The sequence below is a fragment of the Rutidosis leptorrhynchoides genome, chromosome 6 (genome assembly GCF_046630445.1).
Source record: "Rutidosis leptorrhynchoides isolate AG116_Rl617_1_P2 chromosome 6, CSIRO_AGI_Rlap_v1, whole genome shotgun sequence".
NCBI lineage: Eukaryota > Viridiplantae > Streptophyta > Magnoliopsida > Asterales > Asteraceae > Rutidosis > Rutidosis leptorrhynchoides.
Window position 1 is genome coordinate 113,708,123 of NC_092338.1, and position 15,834 is coordinate 113,723,956.

The following is a 15,834-nucleotide window of genomic DNA, read 5'->3' on the forward strand; positions in this document are numbered from 1 at the left end:
AATAACTTTTATATGGAACAATTAATTGGAACGAACCAAGTTGCCCTCACATGCATGGCACATGAGAGAGTTTAATGGCTTAATATTGACGGTTGTTTAACTGGGTAATAACCATGATTTTCCAACAAAACTGAGGTACTAACGAAGCAAAAAATAAAGTACAAGTGCTGTGAAGAAAAACTTAACAAACCACATGTACTATCAACGTAATTTTTTGGGTAATTAATTTATGGGTAAATTTTCCGTAAGTTCATTTTTCTTATCTTTTTTTCTTTACTATTAATACTTTTGTGTTATAATTACGTAATAATGATAATGATAAGCATTTGGTATTATACCGATCATAGATATGCGTATTTGTTATGTGATTTCTAAAAATGATTCACCGTTGCACGCGCGGTCCTATCATTATCTTGTTAAACACATTTTCAAACACATGCTTAGCAATCAAGAGAAGATTTATGCATTCCATGTCAAATGTGACAAGGAAAATACCTACAGATCTCAGTATACCAAATGTATAGAACCATATATTATTTCTTATCTACCATAATAATAACTTCCTTAATATGTCTCCCAATAACAACAATGATAATACCCAACCCTATCATTGTTGGATATGATAAGGTAAAAATGTATACAATATTTCTTGTATCTCAAATAAGGGAGAATTCGTTTTCCCACCCACGGTAGATGCGGTAGAGAAAATCGAATTCAACTCTCCCACTTTTGAGAAAATATGGCATAAACTTTCTTCATATTGTACGCTTGAATTGCATTCTGGGCACTAAAGTGAAGAGAAAATCGGGACGCCCGGTAAGGTAGTACCTGCATCCGCAATAAATGTATTGCCACTTATGTATTCAGACGAATCATGAATCAAATACCTGACTAATCTAGTCAAGGCTGGATCACCCGTGCCATACGTTCTTAAAGGAACAGTCTTTTGAGCCACACTGTTGAGCCAGTTTTTTTCCATTAAACCTTCCGTGAGCTCGGACCTAAATAGCCCTGGATTTATAGAGTTCACCCTGATCTTGTACATACCGAGTTCCATAGCCATTACCTGTTCAAATCGTTCAAATTCAAATAATATAAAAATTAATAATGAAAACCATTCACGGTTTAAGAAACCCGAATAACAAACTCAAGGTTACCTTAGTTAATGTGATAATACCCGCCTTTGAAACAGAATATGCTAGACCTCCGGGTAGTTGACTACGATCAAGACCCGAAATAGATGAGATATTGATTATTGATCCTCCGCGTTTTGAATCACGCATACATATAGAAATGTACTTTGACACCAACCATGTTCCAGTTAAGTTTGTTCTCATTGTTGAATCCCACTCTTTTTCAGATAAGTCTAACGGAGTATGTATATTACCTGAAACCCATAATATATAATAGGCCATACGTTAGCGTAATTTAACAATCATATATATATAATTTAACAATCATATGTACATACAGGGGCGGATGTACTTGGCCAGGACTGGTAGCACATGCTACCAGTGAATTTGGCCCACTAAGTGTAAAATTTTTGGGTTTTCATTTAGTGCAACCAATGGATTATATCTAGTGCTACCTTTTAGCCCAATTTAAAACTTCCAATCCTCACAAGTCTGTAAACAAAGAGCGAACTCAATGTTTATCTTCTTTCAGATCAACATAACGTTATCGTATAATCTCAAGTTTCAAACAATTTCGGGTATTAAATTATAATCTCCTATCTTAAAATTGGGTTTATAAATTTCTAATTTTTTTACTTTGTAATCTATTTTCTCCCCAGTAATTTTAGGGTTTATTAGTTTATTAAATGAGAACGAATGCTTAATAATATATGAGATGCTAAACAGTTTATAATGCGTGGTCAATCACTTCTTGAGGGTGATTTAGGGATTATAAGTAATTATCTATTTAGGGATTGTCACTTCAGGTATTAATTATGCTTTGCTTTGTAACAATCTAATTCACAGTGCCATGGGCTGTGACTTGTTTAATTTAAACGTTTATAGATTTTTTTTGTACTCGGGTCTTGAGTTTATACACTTTAGCTAACAATTGCTAGCTAATTACTCGGGTCACGGATAGAAGATGTTTTCTCCAATGAAGCTTGTAAAATTCAAATTACGAAATCGAATATGTTTTTTGAACGACTTTCTAATTGGTGCCGTACAAAAGAAGCACTTCTTAATGCTTAAATCGAAGTCGTAATGAAGCGCTTTCGACGGATGAAAAATCGTAAAGGACAACTGAACTAGCTAGGAGGTAACTTATAAAATCTTTTAATGATATACTATTATAATTATAATTGTTGTTGTTATTATATTAATATTATTATAATTATAATTGTTGTTGTTATTATATTAATATTAATTTTAATAAATATTAATAATATTATTATAATTATAATGTGCTACCAGTGGCTTTGATTCTTAGATCCGCCACTGTGTACATACATACATGTATATGTACATACATACATGTATTATCTTGAATGTTATTTTTGTCGATCGTTTTCCAGCCTAAATAATAACATTCATCACGAAGTGTCTCTTCTAAATGTTCATATTTTCGTGTGATCTTGATGCCGGAAAAAAAAATTACAAAAAAAACGAAAAAAAAATTTTTTGCTTCCCCCCGCTTCCCCCTATTGGTTACTTCCCCATTGATCCTGCCTATATATATATATATATATATATATATATATTATTTGAGATAGTTCTGCTATTCATAACATAAAGCGTGAAGCTTCAGCTACTTGTGTTCTGCTTATCGTGACACACGCAACATAATAGTAAGATTGACCAATAACTAGAATCTTACATATCATGACCATAAGTAACACTTACAAGGCCCTCACAGACACACACAACAACATATTTACTACGTAATAGACAAAAATACATAACCGTACGTCTTGTGCATAACGATCATCTAAAACCAAATGGTTCCACTTTCGGGTTATACCCGTGTCATAAAGAGCAGCCAAACAGGGACTCGTCTTACTCAAAGTTAAATTAGAAGTGCCAAGTCCAATAATATCATTATCGTATATCATAAATCATAAATCATAAAATGATGTAATAATTAATTATAAGAATAAAGATAAAAAAAATATATCAAGTATTCACAACAGAAAAAAAAAAAAAAGAGATGATATCAATTTGCGATTTAGTATATATCAAAGGTGACTAATTTGATTATATATTAGGATCAATTTGAAATACCAGATGGATATGAAGTAGAAAAGTATGCTCTTGGGGGGGGGGGGGGGGGGGGGGGGGGGGGGTGGTTAAATATCGGGTATTTAAAAACAAAAAAACTTGCGTTATTGGGTAAATGGTGGTGGGGGTTCAAAACCGAAACTACGTCCCTTTGGGCAAGAGTAATTCGTAGCATTTATGGTTCTAATGGTGGCCTAAATTTGGATGGTGGATTCTCCCACACTTCGTCTTTAGGTATTTGGAATAATATCATTCGTGCAGGTAAAGAAATCGAAGACGCTAAAGTTTCATTTTCAGTTTCGTTTTCAAGAAAAATTGGCAACGGACGATCTACCTCTTTCTGGAACGACATTTGGATAGGAAATTCAAGCTTTCGGGACATGTTTCCGAGACTGTTCATGTTGGACGTGTTGGTTTTATTTTTTGATAGAAAAAATTGATATGGTTACTTTGTGAAGGATGTTATCCCACATAGGTGGGAGGAGAAAGTTGGAGGTATGTGACTTGGTTATAAAAGGAGGGCTAAGTCTTCATTCCAATTTGCACCAATCAATACACTTTAAGTACTTGATTATTTCTTTCTTACCCTTGTTTGAAAGTTGTATTAGTTAAATATTTTGGAGAGTGTAGTTGGCTTAAGAGAGTCGTCTATATCATTGTAACAATTTGTGATATAGTGTATTTTTCTCTTTGGGGGCCGGTGATTTTTCTCCTGTTTTGGAGTTTTCACGTTAAATCTTGTGTTGTGTATTGTTCTTATTTCTTTACTGTTATTATTGGGCTGGGTGGTGGGAATTAGTGAGATCGTAATTTCCCAACAACTGGTATCAGAGCGTGAGGTTTGACGGGGGTCGCGGTTATAGGAGTTGGAGTATGCTCTGTGGTTGCCACAGGAGTGGATCGTCCACATCAGAAACGAGTTCTATTGATCGTATAGGGTATCTGGTTAGACAACATTTTTTATGATTCGGAGTAAGTGGTGTCTAGAATTTGTAGTGGACCGGGTGTTGAATTTTTCAATTTAACGGATCCTGTGCGCCACTCCACTACATCTGTCGGCCAGTCGAAACGTGAGCAAAATCAGAGAAAGTGTTGTTTATAGGATACGGATACGATGTCGAAGTTCAGTCCAATGAGGTTTGATGTAGAGAAATTTGATGGGAGGATCAATTTTGACTTGTGGCAGGTTAAAGTCAAGGACGTGTTGATTCAGTCCGGCTTACACAGGGCGTTGAAGGGTAAACCCACCCTTGTTCCCGACAGTGATTCTAGCAAGAAGTTCGATGAAGAAGAATGGGATGATATGGATTTGAGGGCGGCAAGTGCGATTTGTTTATGTCTTGCAAAGAACGTGCTTGCAAATGTGCACGGGTTATCAACGGCTAAGGAACTTTGGGATAAGTTGGAGCAGTTGTACCAGGGCAAGGGCATCTCAAACCGGTTGTGTCTTAAAGAACAGTTCCATACTTTTCGTATGGATGGGGGTTCAAAGATTTCAGATCATCTGAGTATTCTTAATGGTATTGTTTCGGAACTGGAGGCTATTAGAGTTAAAACGGAAGATGAAGATAAAGCTTTGAGGCTGATATTATCTTTGTCATCGTCCTATGAGCACATGAAACCCATTTTGATGTATGGGAAAGAAACTCTGAAGTTTGAAGACGTTACTAGCAAGCTTCTATCTGAGGAGAAAAGACGGGAAGGTAACGGGGTCTCGTCATCAGAAAGTACGGTACTGTTGTGTTCGGATAGACGGAAGAGAAACTCCGGAAAGAATCTGGTATGCTGGAGGTGCGGGAAGACTGGGCATGTAAGGGTTAATTGTCCAGGTGGAGCTAATTCGGTAAATGGCTCTAAAGGCGCTAATGATGTCTCCGTTGTTACGGAGAGTGACGAATTCCTCTGAAGTCACACTATCCTCATGGTGTGTCCGCGCCACCGTGAAAAGGGATGTTCGTTAGCGGTTCCACAATTACACATGCGCATTGGTTTGGCGTTGATGCAGGTTGTGTGGTGGAAACTGATGTTGTAGCTGATGAGACTTTCGGGAAAGCCAAACAGGGAAGTTGCACCATAAAGTTTCAGCTGGTTGTTCAACAACATGTGCCGAGGTGAAATGTTTGGAATGTGATATTCTAAGTGCTATACTCTTAATGATGGAGTATGATAATTCTTGTTAAGAGTTATGATTGTCTGTGATGACAATGATTGTCGGTTTAGACAATATTCGGTAAAGATGCAAGTTTTGTCTCTTGGGAGATAATGTTATCGGCATGAAGATGAGGATCTTGAAGTTGTCATCGAGGAAGCATCTATATCGGTTATCCTTATAATGTTAAAGTATGGTTATCTTTTTCTATCAAAAAGGTGGAGATTTGTTGGTTTTATTTTTTGATAGAAAAAATTGATATGGTTACTTTGTGAAGGATGTTATCCCACATAGGTGGGAGGAGAAAGTTGGAAGTAGGTGACTTGGTTATAAAAGGAGGGCTAAGTCTTCATTCCAATTTGCACCAATCAATACACTTTAAGTATTTGATTATTTCTTTCTTTCTTACCCTTGTTTGAAAGTTGTATTAGTTAAATATTTTGGAGAGTGTAGTTGGCTTAAGAGTGTAGTTGGCTTAAATCATTGTAACAATTTGTGATATAGTGTATTTTTCTCTTTGGGGGCTGGTGGTTTTTCTCCTGTTTTGGAGTTTCCACGTTAAATCTTGTGTTGTGTATTGTTCTTATTTATTTACTGTTATTATTGGGCTGGGTGGTGGGAATTAGTGAGACCGTAATTTCCCAACAGGACACAGTTCACGATGTTTCTGTGATGGATAGAGTGGTAGCAGGCCCAACAAATTATGATGGTAATGCAACGTATATCGGTTGGAACTGGATCAGAGAACCAAGAGGACGAACCTTAGGAGAATTGCAGCAGCTGACTTTGATGGTTGCAGCGTGTTCTTTTGATTCAAGCAAAGAAAATTCGTGGTCGTGGAATTTGGCTTCAAGCGAAAAATTTACGGTAAAGAAACTGTCCATTGAAATTGAAAATCAAATTTTTGAGGAAGCTTTTAATAGAGGAGATCAAACAATCCGAAATTATTTGGTTCCGAAAAAGATTGAGATTTTCACTTGGCGAGCTTTAAAAAGAAGACTTCCGGTAAGAGTCGAATTAGATAAAAGAGGAATTGACCTTCATAGTGTACGGTGTCCACTTTGCGATGACGATATTGAAACCTTAGATCATTCCCTCATTTTTTATAAACACGCAAATGAGGTGTGGTTGAGGGTTTTCAAATGGTGGGACATAGGTGCTTTCTCAAGCTACACTGCAAACGAGCTACTTCGTGTTCATCCTTCTCAAATCGGGACGGGTGGCACAACTCTAATATGGCAAGCAGTCGTTTGGGTAAGTGCTTACTTGATATGAAAGAATCGTAATAATAAAGTTTTTCGAGATAAATGTTGGATTGCGCCCGTGGCTCTAAATGAAATTCAAACACTATCGCACGAGTAGATTTCGCATAGAATCAACGGTGTCAAAATCGACTGGAATGTTTGGTTAACAAATCCAAAAGTGTATGTGTTGTAGTTTGTAGATGCTATGATGCAATCTCTGCATCTTTCGGGTTTTTATTGTTTTTGTATTCGGGTTTTTATTGTTTTTTATCTTTCGGCTCTATTTTTGAGTCAATAGCAAGCGTCGATTTATTGGCGTCTTGACTGCCGTTTAGAGCCTAAATTGAATTCCAGGCAGGATTTAAAACCCATGGAAATTTGATTCTACCATTTTCATGGCGTCTCAATTTTATTTTACTTAAAAAAAAAAAATTTCCTACTTATTGGCCGGAGGTCCACTCGGAAGCAATCTCTTTATCCGTCGAATAGAGAGAGAGAGAGATGACTTTCTCTACTTTTGAGAGTGTTTCACTCTGGGTGGAGAAATGACTTGTTTTTATTTTAGGATAAGGGAATGATTGTCTACATCTCACCTCTCCCATACACCACTCATGAAGTATTGGGTTTTGTTGTTGTTGTTGTTGTTGTTGTTGTTGTATTCGGGTTTTTCGTGGTTTCGGCTAGCTCAGGTTTGCTTTGTAATGGGCTAGCCCGTCTCGTGTATTTTCGCTTTTCTTCTATAATATATTTGGCTTTTCAAAAAAGAAAAAGAAAAGTATGCTCATGACTGGGGGCTATGTACTATGAACTATAAAATATATTTGGCCAGTTAGCAGGCCCAACACTGGCCAAACTATAATCAGATACTCCGTAGTACGGAGATTATTTTTATAATCAAAATCAGCTATATTTCATTATTTTACTAGCAAACACCTTGTAAATTCGTAGAATCATACGGAGTACTTATTTATATTTATTATTAATATTAATTAATAATATCATAGTGGTTCGTTGGGTCGGGGTGATCTGGTGGTTTGAGGTAGCCTGGTAACCCGGTGGTGGTTCGGTGGTCCGGTTTCCAGGTGGTGATCCGTTGTGTTAGGAGTTAGTGAGCCCCAACAAGAAACGATATCCCAAGTTATCACTCACTAAACAATAAACAGAAGAACACAAGAACACGCAAAGATCACGATTAATATAAGTGCAAGAAACGTAAAAGAATAAGGAATTTAATGTGGTTATGTATAAGCGTTAAAATCAACGATTAGTTTAATCCACGGCCTAATGGAGAGAGTTTTTATTGATAATTTTCGTGATACAAGTTACAGGCTACATGGGGTCTATTTATAGAGCATAAACAAAGACGAATCACATCACAATGAGGAATCCAAATCACGTTCCAATTCTACCCGCCTAGGGGCACTTCGCGATCGCGACATACCCTACGCTGTCGCGGGATTGGTCTCCCAAACTTAGCTGCCTTTTGATCATATTTCGCGGTCACCATCATTCCCTTCCCAATCGCGAACCAAGCATTGCGGGCACCATGAAGATGGTCCCGGCCACGAAAAATGTAAGCAGCAACATCTCTTCGTTTTAATTTCAATCATCTCCACACTCCACCAAATCTCCCACTTGAAGGAGAATATAAACAAACTCGTATCAGATGACCATCTTGACCTCATTGAACCTACCCATCTATACCGCCAAGGAAAAATTTCTTGGGACACGCACAATCCAACCACGACGAGCGAGAAACTTTTGATAAAGAGTACTTCAACTTCAGAAGCCAAAAAACGTAACCAACTAACATGTAAACTCGTTACTTCAATCATCCCTCAACAACAATCGATCTCCCGACTACAACTCCTTTAATTACCCATGTATACTAATGACCACCGAGTTTTTGGTCGTTTTGACCCAACCCCCACCCAAATTCGGGTCAAAACGACATCAGGGGAAAAAGGGGGGGAAAAACCAAACACCCCCTCAAACTATATCCAACTTTCAATATTCAACCCCCATATCAGGGGTGCAAAATGAAACTTATTATTTTAATTAAAAATCTTAACCAAACTTCACCGATATTTTCAACGAGACATATCTTTACGCTCGCCTCGCGTTAAATTTTTCCGAACCCACCGTTCAACTCAAAAAAATTTTACGAACACAACGGGACTAACTATACGCGAAACGGACACTTCTAAAAAAAACGCTAAATATCTCGGATATATTCAATACATATACACATCTGGGTACTAACTACGTGTATCTAAAAACACCCGTAGCAAAACGTTTTTACTTCTTTAAATACATAACGCTTCGTTAACTATGAATACGCAACCCAAATGCCCCGCGACATCGCGGGGGTCCGTTTTACTAGTTGATACCGCCGGATAAATTAACTCGGGACACGTCGCACTTCCACGCCATGGGAAGGAAGACTTTTGTAACCTTAAATTGAGCTATAATTCAATCCCCGTTACTCACCTGGGACCAGCTCATCCTTTCTCTATTTCTTGGAAATCATCTCACTAGATATTGAGATACCGGGTCGGAGCCCAACCCGTCTCTAACAACCCCATCACCCAAGTGATCAATTTGTACGCAATAACATCTACTTGATCCATCTTTCCAACAAAGAATAGATCACCCAGTAGATCAAATCCGTGGACATAACCATCAAGAAACCCATGAGAGAACACCATCACATTCTTGATCTTCCACTTTACCGCTTTCTCTTTCACCGTTGGAACACTGACCACATAGGTGCGCACGAATTCAGACAAACCGAATTTGTCAACTCGAGTCAACTCCCACCGTACGCATGTAGTAATACCAATGACTCCCGCAAGAATATCATGTTCATCTTCTCCTATCAGTTGCAACATAGTTGCCATTGGAGGTGATCTAACCGAAGTCTCGAAACCTCAAGTGCTTCTAAATCACCAACCCGATTCCCCACTAGTTCCAAGGTCTTCTCGAGATCCCACTCGACCAAGATCCATCAACAAAATCCGAAAGTTCAAGCTTGCTGGAAATTGTAACACATACGAAACAACCTAGCCATTCCTTAATATGAATCTCAACGATATACATAGTTCCCGTCTGTAACCCGTGAGAAATAATCTGAGCACCCCTAAGCACCTTCCACTATTGATCTCCAAAAAAAACATGATAACCATCATTATCCAACTGGCCAACAGAGATTAGTCTTCTTGCGAGCTTGAGAATGAACCTCACGTTCTTCAAGATCCAAAAAAACCTAGGTGTCTAACGGAAAGATCACCAATACCTGCAATATTAAGTATTCTTCCGTCCGCAAATTTAACCCTACCTAAATACCCTTTAAATTTCACCATCTCGTGCATGTAAGCGGCAACATGAAACGAGAAACCCGAATCCAAAACCCAAGATTCGTCCAAAAACTCCTCAAAGCACATCAAAGCATCTTCAACTACCGCCGCTGAGTTCTCATTCGATTTCAAACCCTGGCACTGTGACCTAAAGTGACCAACTTGCTGAAAGTTCCAACGCACAACGTTTCTCACTTGGAGAGTGTAGTTGGCTTAAGAGAGTTGACAAAAAGGGGTGAGAAACGTTGTCTTAAGCCAACTACATAGACAACTCTCTTAAGCCAACTACACTCTTCAAAGTATTTAACTAATACAACTCTCAAACAATGGTAAGAAAGAAAGAAATAATCAAATACTTAAAGTGTATTGATTGGTGCAAGTTGAAATGAATCACATGAGCTCCTGTTATAACTAAGGATTTCACCTCAACTTCTTCCACCCACTTATGTGAGACAACTTCATTTTATATTCAAAAAGGTTACTTCTCTTTTCTTCCATCCACTAATATGGGACAAGTAACCATATTATTTTTCTATTAAAAAATAACACTAACATATAGTTATAGATGTCTTTTTAAAAGGAGGAGTGAAAGAGATTTGAGAGTCTGATACTTAAGATTAAAGAAATTGAGCAACCATTGCGTTTACGATTTTTGTTTTCCGTGAATTTGGAGTAATGATCAAATTTTCATTTTGTATTGTTCTTATAAAACTCCAACGACCTACTTTTTTAAAGATATGCCGACCATCACGTGTCATGTCCCTTCTAATTTAAAACGTAGTAATGGTTTTAGAAAATTGATATTTTTCATCACTCAAATCAAATTGAGTGATGAAAGCATCACCATAATTTATTCCAGAACTATATAGTTGTGGTACGCTATGCAAACATGACGTTCTCATAATCTCTACACAATATAACATGGAAACCACAATATTCCACTGTAACTGTATCATATTACTAGCTCCATCCTTATAGTTTTTTACATATATTTAATTCTTTTGATTTATTATCAAAGTTATATGGAAATTTCCTATCACTACGGGGAATCAAACGTTAAAAGTCTTTTGCGACGGCTATTTGCGGCGTTAGACAGTGAGACCCATTTGCGGCGATTTGCCTCGGGAATGAATTTTCAACGTTTGATCGAAATTTAATGCGAAAGAAAATGAAAAAGAAAATTAAGTATCTTATTTGCGGCGATGTGGTAAAAGGTCATCGCCGCAATTGCTTGGTGGACTCACGACTCTGGTCAAAAGACTGAAAATTTTGTCGTCTAGCGGGTTATTAGAGGCGAGATCTCATCGCCGCAAAAGGCTTTCGTCGACCGTCCTCATTTTTCTTGTAGTGCATGACTGACGAGAGTAGAGCTTCCTCACGTAACTTTGATAAAACGACGAGAACTTCTTACGTAATGAAAAAAGTTAAAAGAACGTAGTTTACTGTACTACATACTACTCCCTCCGTCCCACAAAGAGTGTCTACCAACAAAAAAAAGTTGAATTTAAGATATCTTGTGCAAATGTCTATTTTATCCTTCAATTAGTATGTTTCTGAATTAATTAATTTCCTTAGTAAAGTAAGTGATAGAAGAAATTGAGTAAATGTTTTACTGACTTCCATATATAAGAAAGGTAAAATTGGAGTTTCAGTACTTTTTATTGTTATTTTGAGTAAGGAACACTTCATTTAGAACAAATATAGATAGTAATATGGATTCTTTTTATAAAACGGGTGGAGTATAAACTTACGATATAATATAATTTCTTTGATTTCTTTGATATCCAACACAAAATTACTAAAAATTGTAATAAAAATTAGTCAATTTAGTCAGACTGTAAGTACATGCGAACATGTACCCAACATGGATATCTACCACTTCAATAAAAAAATGTGAAATACTTTGATCCAACATATATCCAAATCCGGGGCGGATCTATATACGTGATGCTGAGTGGTAGCACATTTATTCCTTTCTAGAAAAGATTTTTAATCCCTTATTTTTACTTTTAGTCCCTCATCCTAAGTCGATGGTCCACATTTTCCCTTTCAAATCCATCGTCTACTTGTATTCAATTTTATCAAGTACAATTTTGTATTTTAGTAGCTTATTTTTAAAGATAATTCTCGCACACTACTTTTTGATTCATTTATATTTTTTTCTTATAAACTTACAGTTATACTTCTAAAGAGTTAAATCTATATTATTATTTTAATATATAATTAAGAGTATAATAGTAAATTATGGTGTGTGAGAATCACCTCCCTTATTTTTATTTCATTATTATTAATATTATATTTATATTATATTATTAATTATTAATACTTAAACTTGTTATATATATTTTATGGTTGGCAATGTCTTTTATATTAAAATAATAACTTGTTACTAACTATGTACAATTTTAGTAATCTTTGAAGAACTTTTCTAACGACTGCTCGTAGTTTGGACTATCGTTAATGTGAATAAAAATCTTGTAATTAAAGATCATATATATAATTTAAAGCGATGATTATGAAATTGTACTGGACTATTATTATTATTATTTAGTATTATTTTTATTAATACTATAACTAATTATTAATTATTATGTGACTATGATTTCTATATCCATCCAAATACAAATTCTTATCTTTTATCTTAAAAAAACTAACATAAAACCAATTCAAATAAACGAAACTGTAAGGATAATTCAATCTACTTTATTTTTTACATAAAAACTATTCACCTTACACTTTATCTATATTTCTAACTAGTTTTGGAACCCTCGCTTCGCGCCGGGAATTCGATTTTTAATGTATTTTATTGTGTTTAGTTATGGAGCCTGCGAGTGAAAAATCAACGTATATGAAAAGTACCCTAAATATTTAGCGTTTTTTAAAAAGTGTCTGTTTTGCGTATAGGTAGTGACATTGTATTCGTAAAATTATGTCGAGCTTAACGATGGTGTCGGAAAAATTTAACTCGTTGCGAGCGAGAAAATATGACATGTTGAATATTTGAGTGGAGTTTATTTAAGATATTTTATGAAAATTTTGATTTGGCACTTTAACCCCCTGTTTTGAGGGCCGATTTTAATTTTTGAACAAAATGTGGGGGCGTTTGTGGTGTTAGTTAAAAAAAAGGAAAAAAAGAAGTGAAAAGACAAAAACGCCCCTGGTACTATTTATCATTTTTGTCTAATAAATAGTATAGTAATAGTAATAGTAATACTTGTACCATTACAAATATAACTAATAAACATTATTAAACTTTTAATTACTACAGTATTATTTATTACCCGTGATCATTTATTTTTTAAATAATTTCAGTCAAACTTATATTCAAAATCAAAATTTTAAGAACAATATTGCTAGCAAGGAAAGAGTAAAACTATTGATTAGTTTGTGGCAGGTGATTTGGTAAGCCACCATTTTCTATCCATTTACCACCGAATACGTACGAGAATATAGTATAACGCGTAACATGTACTCCGTAGTACATATAGTACGGAGTACATATAATACTACTACTATAATAATAAGCAGAAAAAATCTTGATCAATAGAAGAAAGATATCTCTATTTTTAGTCAATAAAATATCAAAGTCGAAAATTTACTCATTTCATACTAGAAATTATCACATAAATCCCTCAATAATCATATTTCTAAATGATAAATGATATTACAAGATCAATACAATTGATCACTGAATCCATGAAATCGAATTTGTCCAATAAAGTTATTGTGTTTTCCAATTAAATGTTGAATTTTCAAATATCAGTTCATTATTTATCATCACAAATAACATCCGTCATCTTATGTTAATATAAAAAACATTAACCAGTTTTAGGAGATAGGTTAGCTAAACTAAATTAGAAAGATTAGAAATCAGAAATTACCTCTTACACCAGCATTATTAATCAAACAGTCAATGTGACCAAACGCCTTCCACGCCTTTTCTATTGACACTTCAATAGCGGCACCATTCGCACTAATATCAAGTTCAACCGCCACCGCTCGTAAGTTGTTGGCCACGTCATCATGTTTTTCTCGCCCTATTTGATTTATCTGATCACATAAAGACTCGAGCCGATCAATTCTGCGTGCGGCCGCTACAATTTTGCAACCCGATTTTGCCAAGTCTATACAGAAGTCGCGGCCGAGCCCGGATGATGCTCCGGTTACCATCACAACTTTCCCGTCTAAATTTTGCCACGGCTCCAATTTTGTAGATACGGTCGTCATTTGATTATTAGATTAGATTAATAATAATAATAATAATAATAATAATAATAATAATAATAATAATAAAATAATGAGTGTTGGTTAGAGCAAAGTTGTGCGTTTATATGAGATATGGATGGATGTGGATTTTGTAAAGAAATACAAAAGGAAAATAAGTTGATGTTGGAGTAATCAACCTGGCAAAAGTAAGTCCATAAGAATGGCCTTTGAATATTTGTACATCTAACAACATGACCAAAGTTCATTCAAAAGAATCACGTATGTGGATTTTACGCAGTCAGGACAACACGCTATCGTTGACCAAAAGCATACGGTATGCATACCATGTCCATTCTGGAAGAGTCGAGTTAAGCTAACGGTGTGGCCGTGTGGGTCCAATCATCCCACAACTTTGTACGGAGTAATTTCTTATGGAATAAACCACCATTGCAAAACACATAGTCTCGATCCGTTGCGACGGTTTAGTGACTAACTCGTCATGTCTCGAAAAAAACCGTCTAATATGATAGTCAACGCTCAAAATTCGGGTCAAAGTTGAAAAAAAATCAGGTCAAAGTCTCTCAAAATTTGAAAAAGCCAGAAAGTCGGTAAAATCGGTCATATTTTTCGTATGTTAGTTTGAATTTTTTGTATTATATTAACGGTGATAGCGATTATGAGTACAAATTAGTCAATTAAAGTTTTTAGCTTTAAAATATGTACACATATATACATTTATATTTATATACTTGTATATTTAAAAGTCAACTTTAGTCAACGTCCGTCTCGACCCCCCGTCTCGAACGTCTTGACTTTTTTAGGACCCGATTGTCTCGACCCCGTCTCACGTCTTTTGCAACCTTAGAATAAACATCAGTGCATTTAACTATAAGGCATCATATAATTTTAAAGTTTATGATCTTTTGAGTCGGCAATTTTAACTGCTATTTAAAGCCTAAATTGAATTCGAATCTAAAATTCAGGAAAATTTAATTCTACCATTTTCATGGCGTTTCAATTTTATTTTTAATCTTATTTTTTTATAAATTTTCTACTTATTGGCCGGAGGTCCAATCGGAAGCAATTTCTTTATCCGTCAGAATTGAGAGATGGATAACTTTCTCTACTTTTGAGAATGTTTCATTGTCGATGGAGAAATGACTTATTTTTATTCACGAATAGGGGAATGATTGTACATCTCACTTCTCCCATACACCACTCATGTGATATTGGATTTTTGTTGTTTTTAATCTTTTGAATGTAAACAACCACTAAAATATCCAACATGTTATAATTCAGTAGGCTTATAACTAATTTTGACCTAAGCCTATACAATCCTTAAATATGAGAGAGTAGTAATGGAAGAGAGAGAGAGTATATTTCTTATATGTAAGAAAATGGTGTGTATATGTGTGTTCATTATCCACATATATATAGTACAAATTTTACTATCCATATTTGACTAATTACCATCCATATTTTACTACTAAATTTACAACACTCCCCCTTGGATGGTAATTTTTTTTTTTAAAGAGCAATTAATACTGCCTCGTTAAAAACCTTGCTAAAGAAAACCCAGTGGGATAAAACTTTAGCTAAGGGAAAAAGAGTGCAGCATAGAGTTGACTCCCCCTCAAGTAGACAACGCT

At 35.5% G+C, this 15,834-nt stretch overlaps 1 protein-coding gene across 1 annotated transcript; it reads right to left on the minus strand.

Moving 5' to 3' along the window:
- Positions 1 to 508: 508 nt before the first annotated feature.
- Positions 509 to 14,308, minus strand: LOC139855826 (uncharacterized). The gene is made up of 3 exons (XM_071845070.1): positions 13,861 to 14,308; positions 1,158 to 1,387; positions 509 to 1,066 (listed from the first exon to the last, which is right to left on the minus strand). The coding sequence occupies exons 1-3, from the start codon at positions 14,204 to 14,206 to the stop codon at positions 788 to 790; spliced, it is 855 nt and encodes a 284-aa protein (XP_071701171.1). The 5' UTR covers positions 14,207 to 14,308; the 3' UTR covers positions 509 to 787.
- Positions 14,309 to 15,834: the final 1,526 nt, after the last annotated feature.

Bases quoted from the DNA above. Each gene is read 5' to 3' on its own strand.
- LOC139855826 (XM_071845070.1), bottom strand. From the start codon at position 14,206: ATGACGACCGTATCTACAAAATTGGAGCCGTGGCAAAATTTAGACGGG. The intron at 1,388-13,860 runs GTAATTTCTGAT...TATGGGTTTCAG, and splicing joins TAATAATGCTGGTGTAAGAG to GTAATATACATACTCCGTTA. The intron at 1,067-1,157 runs GTAACCTTGAGT...CGATTTGAACAG, and splicing joins GTATTATCACATTAACTAAG to GTAATGGCTATGGAACTCGG.